Genomic DNA, 22,236 nt, shown 5'->3' on the forward strand with positions numbered 1-22,236 from the left:
GAGAGGATGTTCTTTCTAGAGCACAGTGCGTTTGTCGCTCAGAAATAATCCTCATCCTGGACTGATTTTTGCTCTGTACTTCCTAACCGTCCCAGTGCCAAACTGCTGGTGAGCTGGCCTGCTGGTTGCAGCTCCATTCCTCGCTTGTAAATTCTGCTTTCTGAAAGCCCTGTGCCTGGAGCTGCTTTGCCAATGATTTATTTGCAGTGGATGAGAACAGGCAGTGTCACTATTGTTCTGCACTGGGACAGGAAAAGGTTGGCTAGCTCATTACCTCTACTGGGCATTTTTTTCTTACTGCAGGGGATAATTTCTTTCTCAAATGACTTCCTTTCTTGCCCAGCTTAAAGATGCTTTTTGTTTCTCTTGGGTCTCCATAGTTTGACCCATTTTATGGCTTCTCTGAGAGATATTATTAATCTGATAACATCTTGGGCATAGGGCAGTACTGCGGCATGTGTGACTTTGTATATTGGTGATTTTGGTGGAATGCTGCCAGTTCTCACCATTTAAGTGCCACCTTGGTTGCTGCAAGATATGCAGCCCGGAAGGAGGAGGGCAGTGAAGCAGGAATTTGTGCTATAATTCAAATGGCCATTTTTTTATAAGCTCAGTTATTGGCGAATAATGATGAAACTGCTGAGAATGCAACCTGACATGTCATTAAATCATAACCAAATGTTTCCTTATGTGAGTAATAATGGGTTGAAAATAGATTTTTCTGCTTGTTGGCCAAACCAGAAGAGAATCGCATTTAGCTCCACTCAAACCAAAAAGCAACTTGGAGGCCTTGGCTGAACCATACTTGATTTAGTCAGCTGAAAATGTCTTGCCAGTCCTCAGGCTTCTGGAGGAGCTTTGGCTGTTTACTGTCCAAATGTCTCTCTTTAAGTGGAAATTTACTCAAGTGCTACTCCAGTGACATTTTTAGCCTGAACTGCACAGTTTTACTTACGAGTTTGCACAGCTTAAGGTAACTCCATGTGAGCCAAACAGACTTTCTTTATTTTCTTTACAAGTATTTGCACAGTTCTAGAAAAGGTTCCAGATTGGGTTCATTTTATCTGACTTATAGAATTAAAGCAAAGAAGTGGGGGCAGTAAGTGCTAGACAAAGAAACATCTGGATTTCAGTTGGGTAGCTTTGATTCTGGTTTTGTTAAATCATTAAGGTTGGAAAAGGCATCTGAGATCATCAAGTCCAACCCCAACCCATCCTCACCATGCCCACTGACCACGTCCCCAAGTGCCCCATGTCCATGGTTCTTGAACACCTGCAGGGATGATGACACCACCACTTCCTTGGGCAGCCTGTTCCAAGGCCTGACTGCTTTTTCCAGGATGAATTTTTCCTTAATATCTAACTTGAAACCTCCTTTACTGCAACTTAAGGCACCTTTGGTCGAGCTCAAGCGTCTTACTGCCAGTTGAGGGAGAACAGTAGCTGTGACGTTTAATCTGAAGAACAAATAGCTGGCTTAATTATAGCCCTATATAATATTTATTTCTTCAAATAACTGTATTGCAACATGATTTCACATATCCAGGGAGGCAGGCATCCCACACGCTTACTTTTTCTCCTCAGGTAGGAGCAGAAATTCACTGTTTTTTAGCAAGATTTCAGCTCTTGGATTCGCTCAAATGTGGAGGAGCAGGCAAACAGGTACTGCTGAGCAGCATTACTGGGAGGTAATGATAAGTTGCACTTATGTTATCACTTGCAAATGTGTTCACATGCATGCCTTGGTAACCTGCCCTACTTCTGGCAGTTGGCCATGTGCTGGTGTGATCAACCCTTGGCCTGTAGGAAGCTGTCTTTGGCTGTGCTTTGGGCTTCAGTAGTTTCTCGAGATGCTGGGAGCTGCTTGATAGATGTGGTAAAGGAAAGATTTGTTTGTAAAGTGTTGGTACAGCACTGTGAGCAATAGGTGTCTAGTATCTGTCTGGCCATTTCTAGAACGGGTATAGAGTCATAGAATCATTATGATTAGGAAAAGCTGTACAAGATCAACAGGTCCAGCTGACAATTATGTACAAAATGTCCAGAAATCAATTCTTTCCAAAGCATTTTTCAACTGAGGTCTGAAAATGCTGAGAAGAGGACAAAAAAAAAAAGCTCATTATTTTTTTCTAGTGTATTAACTATTCATTTTTGTGCACTTCTTCCAATGGATGAAGGTGAGGTAAGAGGAATTAAGATGTTAGGTCACTTGATTTAGGCTTTCCTATTAGACGCAGAATTCATGCGTTGGTTCTATTGGTTTCCTGAACCATGATAATCTTGTATGCTGTCCAGCTGCAGCAGGATTGCTACTGAAGGCTTCTGTTTGCTTGTGAGAACTGATGTTTATTTCTTCCTTTGAGACAAAAGGTAAAAATGGCTGCAATTCTGAAGTGTATTGGAGACCAACTGCAGGCCTAGTGGAAGAAGGATAACTTGCATTCTATTTCCATGACTTAGAGACTTATTCTTAATGTTAACACCTGTTTGGATTTTTAAAAATTATTTCTATTCCCACTCCCTCCTCTCTCAAGGCTACTTCAGATGATTTGACTAGGAAGAGGTTAAGAGGCCTTGGTGAAAGGGAAATAGAAAATATGAAATAATGTCCTCGTAGTCATAACCTATGTGATTACAATGAAGCTATTGGGTTGCTTTAGGACAAGTGCTTTTCTGAGACTAATATGCATAGGTGACTTGACTTCCTGATGACAGTTTGGAAGCGAACTCAGCATGGAGATATTTGCTGGGCTGATTTGGTATGCAGGTTATGAACTTCGTGAAGAATGTAATGTGCTTCTAACTAGTACTTATCTAGCCAAGGATCTTCAGCTGCTATGACTGGGAACGACTATCAGGATGTAAAAGCATTAGAATATCTCTTAAAAGGAAAGATGGCCTGGTTTAATGGCAGAGAAATTAGAGGGAAGATGGTCTAAGGACTATGATATTGATCTTGCTGGACAAATCAAATGGAACAAGCAATGTGAGTGACTTCAAACCAGAAAAAAAATGCCACACTCTGTTATGGGAAGTCGTACATCAGTATTGATAGGCAGATACATCTCTTTGTGCCTTCCAGAAGAGCTGGGAAGTATTGTGAGACTCTAAGTCTCTTTTATTTATTAAAGAGAGCTGCAGTCTGGGCTGGTGATAACTTAAAAGCTGGCTTGGTACAGTTTGTAGAAAAATAACAGCTGATAGCAAAGAGGGAAAGCCATTCAAACAGATCTGCCCAAGGCAAAAGAGGTGGAAGTGTTCGGCATCTTGCCTTTGCATCTCCAAAAGCATTTTAGAAGATTGCATCAAATCAGGTGTGAACTGTGTTTGTTTAATGTAGGTGTTGGATTTTGAGGGCTACTTTGCAAGAGTTTCTGTAGTACTACAAATAAAGGTACATTTCTATCTTTTTTTTTTTGTTATTAGAAAGCAGATGGAAGAGGGAGAATTGTGTTCAGTGTGTTTTGTAGTGCTGTAACCATGCCATCTTTCCCCACAGTTGCACTATAAAGTCCCTTCAGCGACGTCATGTTTGCATCAGTCGCCTTGAAAGGCCTCAGAACTGGGGTGAGAACTCCTGTGAAGTCAGATTTGTGATATTAGTCCTGGCACCTCCTAAAATGGTGAGTATTCATAGAATCATAGAATGGTTTGGGTTGGAAGGGACCTTTTAAGATCACCTAGCTCCAACCCTCTGCTATAGGCAGGGACACATCCCACTGGACCAGGTTGCTCACAGCCCCATCCAGCCTGGCCTTGAATGCCTTCCAGTCCCTCACCACCCTCACAGTAAAGAACTTCTTCCTAATATCTAGCGTAAATCTTCCCTCTTCCAGTTTAAAACCATTTCCCCTCATCCTGTTGCTACGTGCCTTTATAAAACGTCCCTCCCCAGCTTTCCTGTAGGCCCCCTGCAGGTACTGGAAGGCTGCAATAAGTTCCCCCGGATCCTTCTCTTTTCCAGGCTGAAGAGCCCCAGTTCTTTCATCCTGTCCTTGCAAGGGAGGTGCTCCAGCCCTTCAATCATCTGCATGATACCTGACTATTTCTCTTCTTCATTTTCTTACTTAAGCGAATTCTCCCAATGTCATTTTTTTTGTCTCTTTCTGTAGAGTCAATGGCAAAGCATTATTTTTAAGGCAAATGGGACACCAAAAAGCCTGAGGTTTTCCATACTGTTGCTCAGACTGTTTATTCCAGACAGTGTACATGTGGAATAGGAGTGCTGTGGAAGGTCAGATTATGCTGAGGTGTTCTGAGAAGTGTTTCCTTAGCTTTCCATACTTGAAATAGCAAGGTTAAAGTTTGTTTGGGTGTGCTTAGTAGTTCCATGTTGCAGACATGCTGAACTAATAACCTGTTAATGTGCTCATTTATTACAATATTGGGGGAAGACATCAAGGTCAACTGGGAATCAGCATCTTCCCTTCCTAGAAAGCACTGGCTTAATCAAATCAGTGTGTCCTGTGAACTAATGATTGAAAGGTTCAAAGCTAAAGACCTTTTCATGCTTAAGCTGGCTGTTCACACCTTGGGGTTACTAGGTCTGTGCTCCTGAGAGGTAATGGGGAGGTTTGGAACCTTGTCTGGAACAGGTTCAGATCCAGTTTCCTGCCCTTCAATGCTATCTGAGTGACCCTGGGACCTTCTGGTCTGATTTGTCTCCTGTGCATCCACTATCACCCTTGTTTAAATGGAAGTAATGGTGTTTCCTCATTTCTGGCAGATTCTTTCCCACCTGAGCAGTTCAGTGCTTTTGGCATAGATCTCAAACCCAGCAGGCTTAAAACAGATTGACGTTCCCTATGAGAAACAGCAGGCAAAATCTGAACCTGCTCACGATTGCATTGATCTTTTAATGTGTGGCAGTGAGCTTATCTCCAGCCAACTACGTGCAAAGCGCCAAACAAGCAGCTCTGCATCCGCTCGTATCCTGAAAGTTTGCAGTTCCAATGGACAGCATCAAATTAAGGAAAGGGAGGGGACGCCAAGCAGAACCACGGTTGCCAGTGTGCTTTATTTTAAATCATTGTATCTAGCCAGCTCTAAGTACGCATTTCTGGTACAGCAGTTAAAATAATTAACCTGCTGACATTAACAGATGAAATGAGTCTTGCTTGGGGAGGGGGAGAAAAAGCCCAGAGAGTGAGCATCTGTTGTACTGAGGAACCTGGATCCTTGTCCTTCTCTAATATGTAGGATGGAAAGACTTGAGTGCTTGCAGAGCAAAGTGAGGATGAGAGGTAATAGGTTTAAGTTGTACTGGGGATGATGTCCAGGTTGGGTATTAGGAAAACTCTTCTCAGAGTGGTCAGGCACTGCCACAGCTACTAGGGAAGTGATAGGGTCACTGTTCCTGTAGACGTGGCACAAAGAGTTGTGGTCAGTGGGCATGGAGGGGTGGGTTGGGCTTGGGGATCTGAGGGGTCTTTTCCAGCTATAATGATGCCATGAGTGACAAAGCAAGTATAGTGTTAGTAATGATAGGACTAGCGTAGTGTTGCCTGCATTTCCACACCTCTGCACTGAGCAGCACTGAATTGCTCCTGAAGAAATTGTTCATCTACTTCATGAATAATAATTGATTTAGATTAATCACATGCTTGTCACTACTTCCAACAGTAAGGCAAGGAGTTAGGAATATGTCTAAAAGAAGGTGGTTGTTTGGGTATCTCGAGCAAAAGCTGCATTATGGCTGTTGAATATAGTTGAGAGAAGTGGGAGTTAAAAACATTTCATCAAAAAGAAGCTCTTAAGGAGCTCTAATTCTGTGTAACTTAGTAGGTAACTTACCTTGCCTTGACTGAAGTATGCAAACAGTTGAGCAGATCAGTTTGCAGAGCCTGAATTTAGTGGGTTTGTGTGGGGATGAGGAGCTCAGTCTCCTTTACTGTTTCCTTCATGTCTAATTTCCAAAGTGCTAGGAGCAACAGGAGAGCAGGCTTTGGATACCATTAAAGCTCATCTCTCAAAGACCAGATCTGTGACTCACAGAAATGTTGGACTGATTAGACACGCTCCTTTTTCATTATTTCAGGCCTTCTGTCCCTTGCAGGTATTTGGTGAAGATGAACCCTGCTGCTTGTGGGTGTTCAACTGCTTTTCTCCTCTGTTTTTCTCCATTCCAGTAGTTGCTTGAGCTGAGAGCCCTGAATCTGTACTTACGTTACTGGGATTGTTGCAAAGAAGCAAAGAAATTGAGTTTTAGTGCCCAGAAAATAAGAAGCTGATCATGCCTATGTGCACAGCAATCTGTCTCCAAGAAAAAACATCCAGACATCTCAACCTGCAGGAGCCTTCAGTGTCCTTCCACCCTGGTGGCAGTAAGGTTGAGATACCTTAAGGCTAGCAAAGACTCCTATTTAGTCTCCTCAACCTTGAAGGAAAGGGCGAGGGGATAAATGTTCAATTAGATTCAAATTTGGTTCAGGTCAATCAAGACAGATTGATCTGTATTTCTGGTCAGGGCCTAGATGTTGGTTGGTGTGTCTGAGGGATGTGCCGTTTTCCACTGGGTGTCTCTGGGATATGGTGCCCAGTGGGGCAAATCAGTAACTTCACCTTCTGGAACTGAAAGAAAATAGCTTTTAAGTATTTCCTTCTCTTTTTAATTCAGAAAAGTACCAAAACAGCCACAGAAGTGGGCCGAACCTTTGCCACGATGTTTTCGGATATAACCTTTCGGCAGAAACTGCTAGAAACCAAAACTGAAGAGGAGTTCAAGGAAGCCTTAGTCCACCAACGCCACTTGTTGACGGTGGTGAATCAGAGACCCTCAGCAATGAGCGACGGGCACATGCCGCACGGTCCTAAGCCACTCAAGGTAAGGCTGGCCAACATTTCCAGCTGTCCTCCCACTGCTTTGGTGTCAAAATGAATAAATGCAAGGGTTTTCAGGAAAGGAGTTGAAGCGCCTGTGGTGCTTGCATCCATCAGACTTTCCTAGAGCTCTCAGGACTGAGGTTGCTCTAAATGTTTCCAGTATGCTTGTCTACCTTCCTCAGCTCCTGCTGTAAATCACAAGAAAGCACTTCAAAGATGCAGGTGCCGAGGGGATGCAGAACAGTAGGGGGTTGAAATGGTTACAGGATTTTGAATCCAGATGCTTAGTTGTGGATGGGATTAATGGATCACTGTGTGCTGTCAGTCCAAGGTACTTAATCCTTACAATCAGAAGTCTCTGAAGAAGCTGCTGCTTGTCTTTCCTGCAGCCAAAAGACTTCTTGGCTGTCCCAGCACAGTAATTTCACTTAAAAGTTGCCTGTCAGTTCTTGGCTTGGCTTCCTACTGTTTGATCTGTAGCTCTGTAAAACGTTACTTGCTTTGTACTCTAAAGTTCGAGGGAAATGCTGTAACTCCACTTTCTTTTCTGGAATTTCCTGTGTATTGGTCACTGCTTTGCTTTTCCGTTCAGAAGTTCATTCTTCAACCAAGCAGCATACCTGAAAACAAACTGTATCATCCCTAGCCTGCTGTTCCTGTCCTTGGATTGCAAATAACCTTGAAGTTTTGGGTTGTCTCTAGTGCAGAGACTGGCTAACATATAACTCTTTTAACTGAAGTAGACTTAAGGGGCTTTGACCTGCACATCTGGAAATGAGCAACTCTTTTTCCAGCATAATCCCCTTGCTTATAGGTAGCACTTAACTTTGGTAGACACCGTACCAGCCCTTAAGTTTGCAGGACAAGTCCTGCAATGCTCTCAAGCAGAGGTCGTTCAGAGTGGTAGAGAATTTGAGGTGTGTTCATACACACAGGAGAAATTAAGAGCAGCCTATTTAAAATGTGGAGGCATTTCTGCTCTGGTTTGGTGAGCAGAAGGGCTGGATGCAATGTTTGTGGGCCCTGAAGCGGTGTTTTCTGCCTGCATTGTTGGGCCTGCAACCATGGCCAGGCAGAGCTTCCACAGCTCTGAGCTGGCACAGGGAACAGTGACACTTGCTTCTTTAACACTTACTCTTAGCATTGAATTGCTCTTAGTCTGACTTTGGTAATTCATCGCTTTTAGAGGTGTTCTAGCTCCCCAGGGGTGCAGACTGTGCAATAGTAATTCTGCTTTCTCATGTCACTTGAAAGAAGCTGCCCTTGCCTGAAAGGGGACTCTCCAGCATCGATTTTGGGAGATAGGCTTTGGACCCCTTCCCATGTCCCTGGCAAAGCTTTGCCTGGACAAGTGAAGTTGAGTTGAGGTTGTAGCCTGTGTTTATTAGTTCTAATGAAAACCTTATGCAGAAGCCTTCCTCTCCTGTCTGCCCTGTGTGATAGTCCTTTAAAAAGGAACCACTTAATATGAGAACAAGCTCATATGAGACCAAGAGTGTAATTTCAACCTGTGAACCTCCCCTGACTGAAATAAATATCCTAATTTGGAGCTGCTTCTAATAGCAAGCAAGCCCATGGGAGGGTGAAGTCCTGAAGGCATGAAAAGCTGCTTCCTAACTCCCTTTTTCTCTTGATCCTGTAGTGATGGGGGAGAAATGGGGCTTTAGGGTGTTGATGGAGAGCGGGAGCACAATATTTTCTTCTATCCCTTATCGTACTGACGTAGAGAAATAGGCTAACTCAAATGATGGTAGTTTGTGAAAGAGGCATGGAAGGAGATGTAGAATGGAAGGTAGAAAGCTGTGAGCTTGCTGTGCGGATGCAGCAAAAATGGAAGAAAAATGGATTGGATAAGGCCACCTGGGATTGGTGTGTCATGCCAAAAAGATGATAGGGCCGTGAGAGAGCTGCTGCCATGAATGGGAGTGGAAAAGAGGCCCAAGCAAACTCTTCCCACTGATAGGGAAAGAAGCAAGGAATGGCAGCCCAAGAGACCACCAGCTCTTGAGGGTGTGAGGAAGCAACTTGAAGAAGGAGGATGAAGTAAATGAAGCGCCAGCATTGTCCTTAAGATATATATTTTTAAGGGAGGCTCAAACTTAAAAGAGTTCAGTGTTAAGTTTGAGCAAGAGGAAAGTAAGAGGATAACTTGTACAGGATAAACAATGTTCCCCATATTTAGCCACAGATTTTATGTCAGTGGTCTCTATAGAAACAGCACTGAAGTTTAGCTTGACATCCTCACTCCAAGCCAAACTTGCCCACAGGCAAGAAATAAATGCGTAAAGGAAGGTTCAAAGGTCTCAAACATAACCTGCTGCCTCACCTTTTCTCAAATTTGCCTCAGTGTGCCTTGTGGGACACTAAGATCAATACATTTTTGTGTTCCCTGCTTCCTACAAGCAGGCAGCTTGCATGAGCAACCCCATCCTGCTCAGCCTCAGGCAAGCAGTGAGTGTGTGGCTTCTTCCCCTCAAAGGTGAGCTGCTCTGAGCATCCTTTTCCCATAGTCCCTGCAGTGAGACAAGTAAACATATTAGTCATTAAAGCCATTGTGATTCGCTGGCTGACTCGTGCCTTTAGGAATGTCTTTCTGGGGGGAGAAATTAAATTGCTTTTTAAGTGCATATGGCTTTGATGTCCAAATATGCCTGTTGATTTGAGTTCGTAGTTGTTGTTTTTTCCAGAAATACTTAAAATGCAGTTATGTTATACCATTTGTTTTCCTTTCCTCCTGGTTGTTCATTGCAGAGAGCTGAAACTCTCTACAAGTACTGGAGGTATATTGGCAAAATGCAGCAGAATTTGACTTACTTGGGACCTAAGATGTGGTAAGGTCTGATAAAAGAGTTAGAGCTTTGAGAGAGCTTTTGCACCTGAAAAACCTTAAGTGTTTGATGTGCTATGGTGTATTCCCTTTGTAAGAGACATTTTCTTATTCTGTTTGATGTTGTGACATGACTGAATTTCCAGGTACTGCAAGGCAGGTAAGAAAAAGCAAAGCTGTGTGTCTGTTAAGAGAGCGGGGCAAGGTCAGTCCTTTCCATGGCAATAGCTTCCATCCATTTCTACATAAAACAACCAAACATGTAGAAAGATGACCTCTGTGCTGGCTTAAGATGGTATGTTAATATAGAATTCATCTGTGACTTTCTTCTCCCTTTACGCTTCCTTAGCGGTGTCCCTTGTTCTGCAGGAAACATACAATGTTTTTCATGAGGCAGTTGGGATAATTAGCACTGTATTAGGCTGCATTTTCTTTTTGGAATAGTGTGTGTACTCTGAATTGAGGATAACAGGGAACACTGGTGCTTTTCTTAATGATGTAGTTGAGAACTGGGAGGCTGTAAGTCAATAACAGCTGTCTTTTATTTCTGTAAAGCTCCTTGTTGCTTGCGTTATGCATCAGTTCATATAAACAAGCATATTGCACCTTGCAGGCCCTCAGAGCACAAGTAAAAGGGAACATGTCAGGTTTCTGTAACCATTTCACAGTGTTCTTACTGGCTTTTAATAGACAGAAACTACTGTTTGATTGTGTGAAGTTAATTCAGCCCGTTCCCTTTGAGCTGAGTTGGGGATGTAGATGGTCTTAGTTCCCAGACTAAGTTTGAGATGTTCTCTTTTGTGGCCATGCTAAAGGAAAGAGCACAATGTGCAGACCCCTCTTACATGTGTTTCATGGGGTTTTTGGGAAGAATTTCCTGGTTGTCTGGAGCAGTGGGGGAGGGCTCTTTATCCTCATGTTTATCCTATGGGTACCCAAATGTTATCCCTGTGCCTGAGGTCTAATCCAACTGTTGGCCAAGGGGTGTCTTTGGCAGGTCTCTTCAGTGCTGTGCATCAGCTCCCTCATCTACAAAGCAGGGATGTGGACATGAATAGGATGAGAAAGAGGGAAGGAATGGAGGAAAATAGGGTGGTCTGGGGATTTTTGTCTTACAGTGCTTTTTAAGATATAGTTTGGAAAGTGAAGGGTCTATTTTTATTATCATTACGAAATCCAATTTGAATGCCCTATTCAAAATGACCAGTGTTGCTCCTATCAGTATTGAATAAGGAGGTTAATCTCTTTGACAATACACGAGCCTTTAAACTGACACAGCACTTCCTTCCTTTCTTCAGCTGCATGAGTTTCTCAATGTTGGCAAGGGGATTTTTGATGACATTGCACGAAGATTTCCAGTGTACGCGTTGGACTTCACTGATGGTATGTTGGCCAGTATTTATGGAAACGTTGGCCCGATTTTTAAATTTGTGATATGATGTCCTGTTTACAGTGTGCATTGAATATGTTCTTTGATATGTGTAATAGCTCTCTTAGTTCTTATTTAAACAAGTATGTTGACTAAAGCCTATGAATAGGCAGCAGCACACATTGTAGATGAGAAGCTTGCAGTATTCCCTAAATAAAGATGATAGCTGTGTGTAGATGAGGATTTTAATTCTTATTAAGCTATGAGGTGATTAAGTAGATTGATTATTGTTGTGTGCAAACACAGTTCAACTCACTGCAACCTAATTAGTCAGCAGTGGCCTAATAGACCCTTTTTGCTGTCCTTGCAAGCCAGCTTCAACAGTAATTATGGTGATGCAGTGGGAGTAGAGAGTGCTTAAACAAAACCTGAGCTGCAGTAACTTCAGCTCAGTGCCTCTTAAAAACAGGATATAGCTTGTCTTCTGTAGTCAGATCATAGAAGCAGTAACATGATGTTTATACTGAGCCTCAGGTGTGGGGCACTGTGTAGTTCCCACAGTAGCAGTGTTGCTTTTCAGAGTTTTCTCCCCTTTCTATTCGCGGGCTTTTACTTCCAGAGGTTCTTCATAGCCATGAAAAGTCTTCAGAGCAAACCATAATTCAGAGCCTCTGCCTGACATCAAAAGCTTGTTCAGTTCCTTACAGCTTTTGGGGGAGTCTATTAATAATTCAGTCATCTGGAATCAACCCCAAAAAAGTTTGCATAAACAAAAGATGTAGAAGGTAGGCAAGGAGAATCTAGGAGATCATCAAATGCCTTTCTGCTATTCAACTCTCTTTAGCCCAAGGCAGAGTTATCCCAGTACACTCCCTGCATTGCCCTTTTGCAGGTGGTGTAAGAAGACAAGCGTTTTTGCAGTTGGTGGCACCCATTTTGATGTAAAGAATGAAATGGAATTTGCTGTCACTTCATATCATGGTTGTGCTGGATACTCTTTACAAGAGCTTTGTAACTGCTGGAATGGAACTGTTTCTGTGAGGCCTAAGATTAACAGAGGGCGGCTCTATGTGAAGTCAAGCTTAGGCTATGTTTTTATGGGGATTGAGGGCATATTGAGAAGGAAGAGCGTTAAGAAATTGTTTTCACAGTTGCAGCAAGGAGCCTGATGAAAAACACAAACGTGATTTCTTGGCTAGCAGCATCGGATCTGTTAGAGGACATGAGCTCCTAATTTGTACACCCCGAAATGGTTTCAGGACGCTTTGTCTCCATGGCTATTTCTTTGTAGGGCCTCCAGATTCCAACTGATCATTGTAAGGGGAAGGGAAGTGAATAAGGAGCTTGCAGCACAGAGAAACATCCTTTTAGGAAGGCTGAGACTTAGCTGTAGCTACTTGCTATACTTACAGCTGACCATATCCTGAGTGTGCAGTAGGTTAACAAGCAAAAGTGCATTGTATGATGGTCATGTAGCCAACAGGCTGACAGCAGGTTTGGGAATCCATTTTTGGGTTCGTGTTGATGCTCTGCATGCGTCCAAAGTAACTATTGCTCTGCTTCTCAGTCTTGATCCTGCCAACTATAGTCAAGTTGGCAAGCTTTTTGCACACCAATGCATGCAGTAGATCCAGATTGCCCTAGACAAGATGCTGGGGTTGACTGGCTTGGCACTGTTCATTTGGCTGCCTCTGAAATACCGTCGTGGTGAGAATGCAGCATTGCAAATATTGCAGAGAATTGTTCTGGTATAAAATGTAAATATAGCATGTAGTCATTTATCATGTTATACAGCTCATGGAGAGAAAAGATGCTGAAGTGAGCTAAGCTGAACTTGAGAACTATTTCAGCCCAAAAGTGAAGCTCACCTTAGAAGGAGTCATGCTCTCTTTCATGTATGATACAGGGAAGGGAGGAGAATTTCTAAAAGCCTGGAAGTATTTCTATGTGCTACTTCCCAGAAACTGGAAATTAAGATAAATTCTTTTAAAAAGATCTCTGTGGAATGAAAACCATATGGAGTAGAAAATATCTGCCATAAACCACCAAGACTGAAGGTGATCAACAATGTGAAATTCCTGGACCATCTCAAAGCAGCAGTGCACCAAAACATTAGGGAATTGAGCTATCCAAATATCTGTACTCCAGACAATCACACGTGCATCATCAAAGAACTTTGAATAGCAAAGATGCCTCTTTGCTGAATGGTTGGAATCTAAATCCTTAATCTGAGAAGCATCCTGGGATTTTGGTTGAGATAGATAAACCGATTAACAGCTGGGTGATAAATAAGGCCTTTGTAGGGCCAGCAAGTATTTTGTCAGTTGGACTTTTTTGTGTGATTGATCTTATTCACATGATGCAGAAAGCTGGCCTTTAAATTATCCTTAGCTATTGTGATGTGGGAAAGAGCAGAAAGGAGTCTTTTTTTAGTTTCCCCCAGATTAGGAATTAGTCAAGCTTAAATTTGCTTTGGATTGTAGAAGTCTTCAATGTCTGAATGTGCAAATAACAAAGAGCTTTCTGGTTTTCTCCAGAACTGATGGTATAAGTGGCTTGCAGTAAACAGATTTTGGCGGGAGCATCTGAAGATGAAAAATGTGATTATGCTGAGCCTAAGGAAAACGTGTGATTTTCCTTTAAAGCTAGGGTTTAGTCAATTTGATGTGTAGTCTTTTCTTAATGACTGCATTATTTGAGGTTCTTTCTTTTTTGAAGCAAAACTTGTACAGAACTTCCTCCTGATCTTGTCCTGTCAACAGTTTCAAAACACTTGTGCTACCAATTATTTATTACTCTAAAATTCAATCGAAGCTTAGTAGCTTCTTGAAACTTCTGAATTATGAGGCTGGTTTGAATGAAAGAAGGGATTCTCAGAAGATGCCTGGACTCAGCTACAAGTTACTTGCCACCCCTTGAAGACCCTACTCTTATTCCTTGGCTTACATTTCCTGGTACAACATGGAGAAAATAAAACTGTGGAGTGCTTGAGGAAACTTGAGGTTTCTGAAGCTCTTAAGATTCTCTTAAGAGAATTCTCTCTGAACTCTTAAGATAAGCTTCAGTGTTGGATTCTGCTGTATCCCTTCACCTCTCGGGGAAGGAAGATGAATAGAAGAGGTAAGGGTGAGGTTTATTATGAGGTTGTTTGTCCCTATCTGTGGTGGGTTGAGAGTTGGCTGGATCTGTTGGCTTCTCCCTGTCCTTGGTCCTGCACCGTTCCCAATCAGTTCCTGTGAGAGCTCCTCTGTCAGTGACATCCTCATGAGTTGGTGGTACTTGTACATATTACTTGTTTATTCACTGTTCCCTAGCCTGAGCGTATTCTTGGTTTCTCTGCCCCAAGATCAGCTGGATCTACTTTTCTAGTTCTTAGTCTTGCTTGTTGTAGTGTAATTTACTCATTGTTGGACTTAGGGAAGATTCATCTTCTGTGTGTCCTTAGGAAATTGGGTGGAGTCCAGCAGCTGCTAACAGAAGTAAAAACCCAGCTTGAGAGCTTTAGTAGAGGTTTATAATGTTTTGCCTTTTTATGGCTTAATACGTGGAAGGCTATAGATAGTGTTATTATTAGCTTCTAACCATTGAAAGGTATTTCTTTTGTCAAGGTTTTAATAGACATATCCTTGCTGCTGTGATGTGAATTGGTTTAATTAAGCCTACTTTGCATTAGATGTTTCGGAGAATTGGGAAGGAACTTCAGTTGTCAGATGAATCATGGACTGTCCATCTCAAGTTGGATTCGGTAAATGTACAATTAGTAGACGTAAGGAGCTTCAGTGCCAGCCCCTGGACCTGTAAGTCTTTAAATTACTGTTGCAGAATGCCAGGCAAAGTGAGGCCAACAACGTGGTATTCTCTGAACCTCTAACCTTGTCATTTTAAAAGAAAAAGTCACTTCTGAAATTCAGGCAAGTAAAATAGAACTGTCATGCTGATGAACATAATCACTTCCCCTTTCAATGTGTAGATGTACCCTAATTTCAAGGGATTGCTCCAGTAATAGTTAATTACTCAAATTTCACAGCTGAACTAAGTTGACTTTTGGCTACAAATTGATGTGCTGCAGTTGGAGTGACACATTTTTCAATGGCTTTATGAGCCTGCTGCAGGTGAAATGCTGTCGTAACGCAGCCCACCTTTTCAGAGATGAAGTAATGACAGTCTCCAAATTGCTAATAAACCCTGAAAATATGTAGCCAGATGTTGATTTCAAAAAGGTAAAAGGTAAATTGTGACTAATGCTGGAATTTAGTGCTTGTCTCAGTGGAGTCTGTACAACAAGGAGGTACTTGCTCATGATTTTAACTGTGAATAGGGAGTGATCGATAGTATTTATGAAAGGGTACATTAAATTTGATGTAGTTATCTCCATTATGAAGTGAATTTTTCTGCCACCGGAAGGGTTTCTTTGCTCTTTGGATCTCCTGTGACTGAAAATGGACTAAAAGTTTGCTTCTGCTGGGAATCTTGGACTCAGCCATAATGCTGCTTAAGGATCTCCGTGATCAGCAAAGACTCCTGCTCTAACAGTTGCTTGCAAAGCAAGGCTGAAGCCAAAAGCCATGCATAAGTTTTAGAGAGTCCCTTCAAGGCTTCTTCTTTCCACCTGCTTATACCATGGTTTAATTAACTGAGGTTTTACAACCTCATCACATACAAACCTTTCTGTGTTTAGAAAATGACCCTTTTCTTTCATCTGTTGTTTCTCTGTCCTTTTATGAATGCAAAGCTTTCAAGAACTGCTGCTTCTGATCTTTCACACTGGAAAGACTCCTTTGTCCAAAGAAACCTGTGTTCTGGAGCCACGTTGTTCTCAGAGCAAGGAGTGACAATCTCTACTTGTGAAACTAATGCTTAGTCTCCTCTTTGCCCTACAGAACCTTTCATCCTTTCTAAAGGTCTCAGACACTTGGGAGTGTGAGGTGGGAGCCTGTAGCTGTTTAACTTGATCACATGAGAACACTTTATCTGGAAAAAGAACGTTTCAGGCACTGCGGTTGCCAAGAGTGGTCAGGAATGTGGTCTGTGGTTTCTGAATCTTCACAATACACTGAAAAGAATCTGCCCTGAAACAGCTGGTCCCATGACTCTTGGAAGGTCAGGCTTATATTTGCATGCTTGAGATGTCTCCTGTCAAGTTTCAGCTCTCCCTGTTTTCTTATTACTTTTTTAAGGATGCTGAGCATCGTTCCTATTTGTGTCTACTTCTCAGGTCTGCAAAAGGGAGCCTTCACAAGGTGTCCTTTACTCGTATGGCTGCTTGATCGTTACACATCTTTCTTTTTTTGGCTTTTGCATCCTCCTTCTGTCTTTATCTCTGCACTGCAAGCGGTGCACGAAACAGATGTTAGATAAGGATCTGGAAGTCATCGAGTGATTGACAATCAGTGGAGTGAAAAGCAATCAGTTGTGGCAGTGCCCTGATTTTCTGTGTGACACCGAAAGCCTCAGATGCAAAATATCTTTCTCAGATCCAACTCTTGTGCTGGTAGCTTCCTTTGGCAAGAACCTGAGGGTAGCAGAGGCTTTGATAGGCATTTGGGAGCTTGGGGGCAGATGGGTGGAAGCTCCCTACTCAAGTGACTTCCACAAAAGGGAAAATGGATGACTACAAATCTGCCCAAGTATTTCAGCAGAGGCATCATTGAGAATGGTGGCACAGGCAGACTGAAGGCTAATTGTTGGCTTTTTTTTTTTTTTATTTTGGAGGAGATTCTTTCTGCCATAACCGTTCTGAGGTTGCTCAGTGGAAAAAAAAAAAAAAGACTCACAAAAACTTCTTGAGCTTCTTCTTGAGCAATGTCAGCTGTTGTCATCTTGTATCCTTTCCCTCAGGGGTGATATGAGCTCACTGGGGATGGACATCAGCCTGAAAACAGGAAAGGGAAGGGAAGCTACTTCAGAGGCCCTTAAATTCATGTTATGACACTTTAATTCTCTTTCTGGCTGCTTTTGTTACAGCCCGATGTGTTTTTTCCGATGGAGATGAGAAGGGGTGAGTGGCTGGAAAAGGAGCCATTCTTTCAGAAAGGCTTTTTTTAAAGCAAAACTCTTTTAATGTACGCATTCCTGACCTCTTGTGCTATTTGTTTTGATAAGTCTGCTAGCACTAATTGGCTCAGAAAAGCACTTTATTGATTCAAGCCTTATAATCTCAGATTTCTACTTAGGGAAAAATGAAGTGCTTCATGTTTTCCTGCCTTGAGCATTGTGAGTTGCAATGGCAAGTGATCATCATGAAGCTTGTTAGGGCCATAGCACAGAATATCTATGAAGTTGGTATTAAAAAGGCAGGAGGTGGGGGTTTATGAACATTAACATTCTGACTTCTGCTCTGATCCTTTTCTGAGCTTCTTAAACTGAACAAGCAGCTCCTAGGATCTCCTGTTTGGGTGATGTCAGGAGTGCCAGCTGAAGCAGCCTGTAATGTGGTGCTGTTGGTAGTGCTTGTTCTGGTACTAGGTGCACAGGAATGCAGTTGTGCAGAAGCAAGTGCCAAAGACTGCCTAGATTCTTAGACTAAAGTGGACTACATTTCTCCTGATGTGTGTCAGTATTAAAAGATCTAATGGCACATATACCTTTTCTGAACAAGGTTTCAATGATTTCCAAGTGTGCAGCACTAACAACTTTTTGGGTTTACACTAGGTATTATTGGAAACAATAAGGCTATAGGAAAATACATCACAACTATGATTTTTCTGTATTTCGCCTGCCTCCTTCCATCTATTGCTTTTGGGTCCCTCAATGATGAAAACACCCGAGGAGCTATTGGTAAGTTTATCCTCTTTCTATCTTTAGGATCCCGTGTGTTCAAGTTGGGTAGCCCTAATCACTCAGTTTTTATAGTTCTTCTTTGCTGAATAAAGCATCACTGAGTGATCTTAAGTTCATGATTTTTCTGAGAAGTCAGGTTGACTACTTGGGGGTAATATCATCAGACCTGAACAGCTAGAATTATACCCTGCCTTTATTAAATAACACTTGCTTTCTAACTATGCAGTGTACTGTGTGTGCATTTTCCCCAGGCAAGCTGCTGGATTTTAATCCAAATTTGATTAGCAGTGTCCAAAATGCTGATAGAGTGTTGGATGTGTTGTTCTGCCCCAGTTGTGTCCCTGAAGCAGCTCATAAGATTGAGTTAAAATTCTGTCCCAAAGGTCTTCTGGATTAAACTTGTTGACATCCTAAATTATTACACTGTTAGACTTGATGATCTTTGTAGGTCCCACGCTTGGCTATTCAGTTACACTCGGCATAGGGTCACTTCATGCTTTCTCACCTCTATGCACTCGAAGTATTCCTCTTATTCAGCGAGTCTGCTCTGTGAATACAGAATTCTTTCAATTAGAAGAAAAAATGTTTGTTTCCTTCCTTCCCAATTACTCATAGATGTGCAGAAGACAATCGTTGGCCAGTGTATTGGAGGGCTGCTTTATGCACTCTTCTCAGGGCAGCCTCTTGTCGTGCTCCTGACTACAGCTCCTTTAGCACTCTACATTAATGGTAAGCCTATTAAATGTGTATGCTGGGGGCTGATTTGATTAAGATTAGTGGAAAGTGACTCCGTGTGAGAATCTTGAACCCTACTAGAGTTCTAGTTGCATTTCTTTTTATTAAGTCAATTGTAAAGGGCTATATTTGGTGCTGAGAGAAGAAGCTCGATGCATGTTTAGTTAAAGAGACTTGGTTTTAATGGAATGATCTGGGGAAAAGAAAAAGTCATGACAATAAGCATTTGTGCTTCAAGAAAGAAATCTTTTTATCTGGCTACTCTCTCATGGAGCTGCATTTCACCACCTTGATAAGAGCCAGCAACGAGGGGTCTTTATCACTCCGATATGGTGTGATAAGTAGCTTTCCAGTTACAGCTGGGAGATTATACTACTGAGTCAGAGATGAAAAGGAGCAAACTCAATCAGTATCTCTAGGAACAATTCAATGGACTCCAATTAAGTTGGAAAGTTTTAGTCTGCAGTGAACTGACAGAGTAAACGTGGTCCAAAAACATGCATGAGATCCTTTTCTCAGCAGCACCTGAGTTGTCATAAAGAGCAAATTCTAAGCAGGATTTTGTGGCCTTAATACATAGGAAGGATGCTTTGAGCAGTGTGGGATTTTTTTTCCTCTATTTCTAGTGGCTGGGGGAGAGGAGGAAAAAAAGACTGATCCAATGCTTGTACATGGAGTATAAGAACAAATTTAATGGTGTCTGCTATAGGTGTGGTTGGGCAAAGTCTTAAAATTAGTTCTCTTCTTGCCATCAAGCAAATGAGAATCTCAGCTTAATCTGATGTGTGAATGCTTCAATTCTGCAGTCATTCGAGGAATCTGTGATGACTACAACTTGGATTTCAGTGCTTTCTATGCTTGGATTGGACTGTGGAACAGCTTTTTCCTTGTGATGTACTCCCTCTTTAATTTCAGTCTTCTGATGAAGCTCTTTAAAAGGTAGCTATTTTCAAAAAGTCGTATTTTGATCGGATTATTCAGCAAATGGAAAAATTACACATTCCACAAGCTCCTTAATTACAAACTTGCTGCAAAATGTATTTTGCGAGATGAAGCTCTTATCATTTTGGCTTATTGTTCCAGCTTGAAAAGAAGCTTTAAAAGATTCACTGGGTTTTCTTTCCTGAGTTAGAGTCTAACTATAATTTTTATATTTTGATGTGAATGCCTGAATATGCTGATTTTCTTTGAATGGAGTTGAATGCATGCTCTGCTAATAGCTGTATTAATTCATGGAATTTTTTCACAGGTCAACAGAAGAAATAATTGCACTTTTTATATCAATCACTTTTGTGCTTGATGCCTTCAAAGGTATTATTAAAGGTAAGTCTTGCAACAGTATTCTTCAGTCCAGATCTCTGTTTTGCTTTGTTGCCACAGGGAAATATGAGGCTGCAAATATGCATGACATTTCCTTGATCCATGTTCGTTCAGAGTCTTCAGGAAAAAAAATCAAAGTGCTTGAGACACAAGCAGCTCTGTGTCAGCAGTTTACTTGGAAATGCAAAATTTCTATTAGCTCTCATTTCAGTTGGCTGAGATGGGCTTAGGTAGAGAAACCACACGAAGGTTTCAGTGAGTCTTCCCATGCTAAAAAGTCTTATTTAAATGCAGAGTTTTCTCCACACCACATTGTTGAATGTGTGTTGAATGGGAGGCAAAAGATATGTTGAGATTGTCCATCCTTATGAGCTGAGATCTCCTTCTCCCTTAATGGTGGCCTAGTGACTGCAGTGCCTTCTAGCATGCTCCCAAACTATTCATCCCTTTCCAGCCACCACCTGCCCATTTATGGGTTAATCTGTGTACTCACATGAGCAGCCTTCACGTTTCTATGGCACTCTCAGGTAAGAGTTAAAAGCTCGGTGAAGGAGGGAACAGCTCTGGGATATTTTGCTGCCTTCTTGCTTAAGATGCAGCTCTGTGTGGTACTTGAAGTGTGTCCTGTCAGTGCCCTGCGCTGCAGGCATGGAGCATTCCCCCTGTAGCACTAGGCTGTTATTCAGCAGTATTCAATTGCTCTGTGAGAATCAGTACATGTTTGCAGTCATTCTGTAGTGTGGAGTTAATTCTGCATAGCAAAGGCATGGGAAATGGGTTAAAGGTGAGGAAAGCATCCATTTACCTCTGCTACCAAACTTTCAGAAATATGGGAGTAGTAGCTCAATCAGTGCATTGCACTGGGGACAGTAGAAGAGGCTGGATGTTAATGTAGTTAGTGAATTAGCCTAATTAGTCTAATTTTCCCTTGAACTTGGAAAGGGCTGTTTATAGGAACAATGGTAATAAAATCAAGCCAGCACTCAGCTTGTTCAGCAGCTCCTGTTGGCTTGAGCTGCATCTGGGAGCACTGAATTCATCAGCAGATGAGACCCCATGTCCAGCCAGGTTCCCAGGTGCAGAAGGGCAGTGATGTTGGCAGGCTCAGCCTTGATCCTAAACCCTCTTGGTGCTCATATTTAAACAGATGACACCAGTATAGCCACGTGCTCATCTTTCCTCTTCCGCTCCAGTCTTACAGCAGGAGGAGATACTTGCTCACTTAACTCTCAAAATAAGGGTTGAACAGTTAGGTAAAAGGAGAAAGCTGGTACTGGTAAAAGCTATCAGCAACATTAAGTCTTCCTGAAGGCTAAAGGATATGTTCCTTTTGCTCAGATGTGTTTTCCTTAGCCTGCTGATAGCCTTGGTTTTTGCAAGGTATTATATGCACGCAGGAAAGAGATGGGGGAGGGCTGCAACCCTGTACAGAGGAATTGGGCCAGGTGCACCAGCCATCCCCACTGACACTGTTTTCAGCGTGTGGCCCAGCCACCAAAGGCTGTATTTGTTTGATCTTGACATCTGCACTCTGCAGGAAACGACGACTGACTGGCTGAAGCAAACAACACAAGTTAATGTTGTTGGAAGGAACTTGAGCGTGCGCTGGGCTTGAGGATGGCTCTGTTTCAATTGGAGCACCACCTGCTTTGTTCTGAATGGGGCAGCAAGATCCACGTAGCTCTCAGTTAGAAAAACAACCAAAAATGACAAAACCTATAGCAATTTTTTTAGTATTTTATAGCAAGTCGTTCAGAGAAACGCCCTCGATATGCTGCTGCCTTGACACATCCTCAGTGCACTAAAATCCAAGGGTAAATAAGCCAGAATGCTTCTTCCTCTTATATTTAGGGTTAACTGGAGCAGCCCTACCCGGTTTTGAGGTGGGTGCAAATTGAACTGCAGCCTGAGAGGTGGTGCACATAGCTGTGATCAACCCTAAATCTATTAAAATGTGTGAGAAATGCAGTATCCCTTGGGGAACTGAGAAAATCCCCAAGACTCAAAACATTGTGTAAATAACTTGAATTTTTATTTGTATGATTTCAAATCTAAATAGAGGCATGTCAATGTATTCTGCATAGCACATGCAATTCTGCAACTGCTGGTTTATTATAGGCTCAGTAATTGTGTACATCTCTAGGGCTTAGTGATTGTGAGGGTTCTGCTTAGACAGTGAGCAGGCTTTCAGCTCTGATCAGCTACTGATTTCCAGGAAAATACCCCCAGTAATCAGTACTGTGATGACAAAAGCATCCTTCATAGTATTCAGAGCCAGAAACAGCAAACGCTCCAGCGACCTGTCTCATGCTAGTTGCAGCAGTGCTCTGTGCCTCAGTTTACCTATTTGCAGAGCAGACCTGGGTGTCCTGACTGGGCTGGA

General features: G+C 42.2%; 1 protein-coding gene across 7 annotated transcripts in view; it reads left to right on the top strand.

The window, feature by feature from the left end:
• SLC4A11 (solute carrier family 4 member 11) overlaps positions 1-22,236 on the top strand; it is a 134,319-nt gene that overhangs the window by 88,269 nt on the left and 23,814 nt on the right. For all 7 annotated transcript variants that reach the window (XM_052681838.1, XM_052681839.1, XM_052681840.1 and 4 more), the window contains 7 exons: positions 3,500-3,623; positions 6,617-6,823; positions 10,948-11,032; positions 17,670-17,795; positions 18,414-18,527; positions 19,340-19,472; positions 19,783-19,856. In XM_052681838.1, the coding sequence (XP_052537798.1) occupies positions 3,500-3,623; positions 6,617-6,823; positions 10,948-11,032; positions 17,670-17,795; positions 18,414-18,527; positions 19,340-19,472; positions 19,783-19,856 (863 nt within the window). The remainder of the gene's footprint in view (positions 1-3,499; positions 3,624-6,616; positions 6,824-10,947; positions 11,033-17,669; positions 17,796-18,413; positions 18,528-19,339; positions 19,473-19,782; positions 19,857-22,236) is intronic.

The sequence above is a fragment of the Tympanuchus pallidicinctus genome, unplaced genomic scaffold, assembly GCF_026119805.1.
Source record: "Tympanuchus pallidicinctus isolate F22 unplaced genomic scaffold, pur_lepc_1.0 scaffold2, whole genome shotgun sequence".
In the NCBI taxonomy this organism is placed as follows: domain Eukaryota; kingdom Metazoa; phylum Chordata; class Aves; order Galliformes; family Phasianidae; genus Tympanuchus; species Tympanuchus pallidicinctus.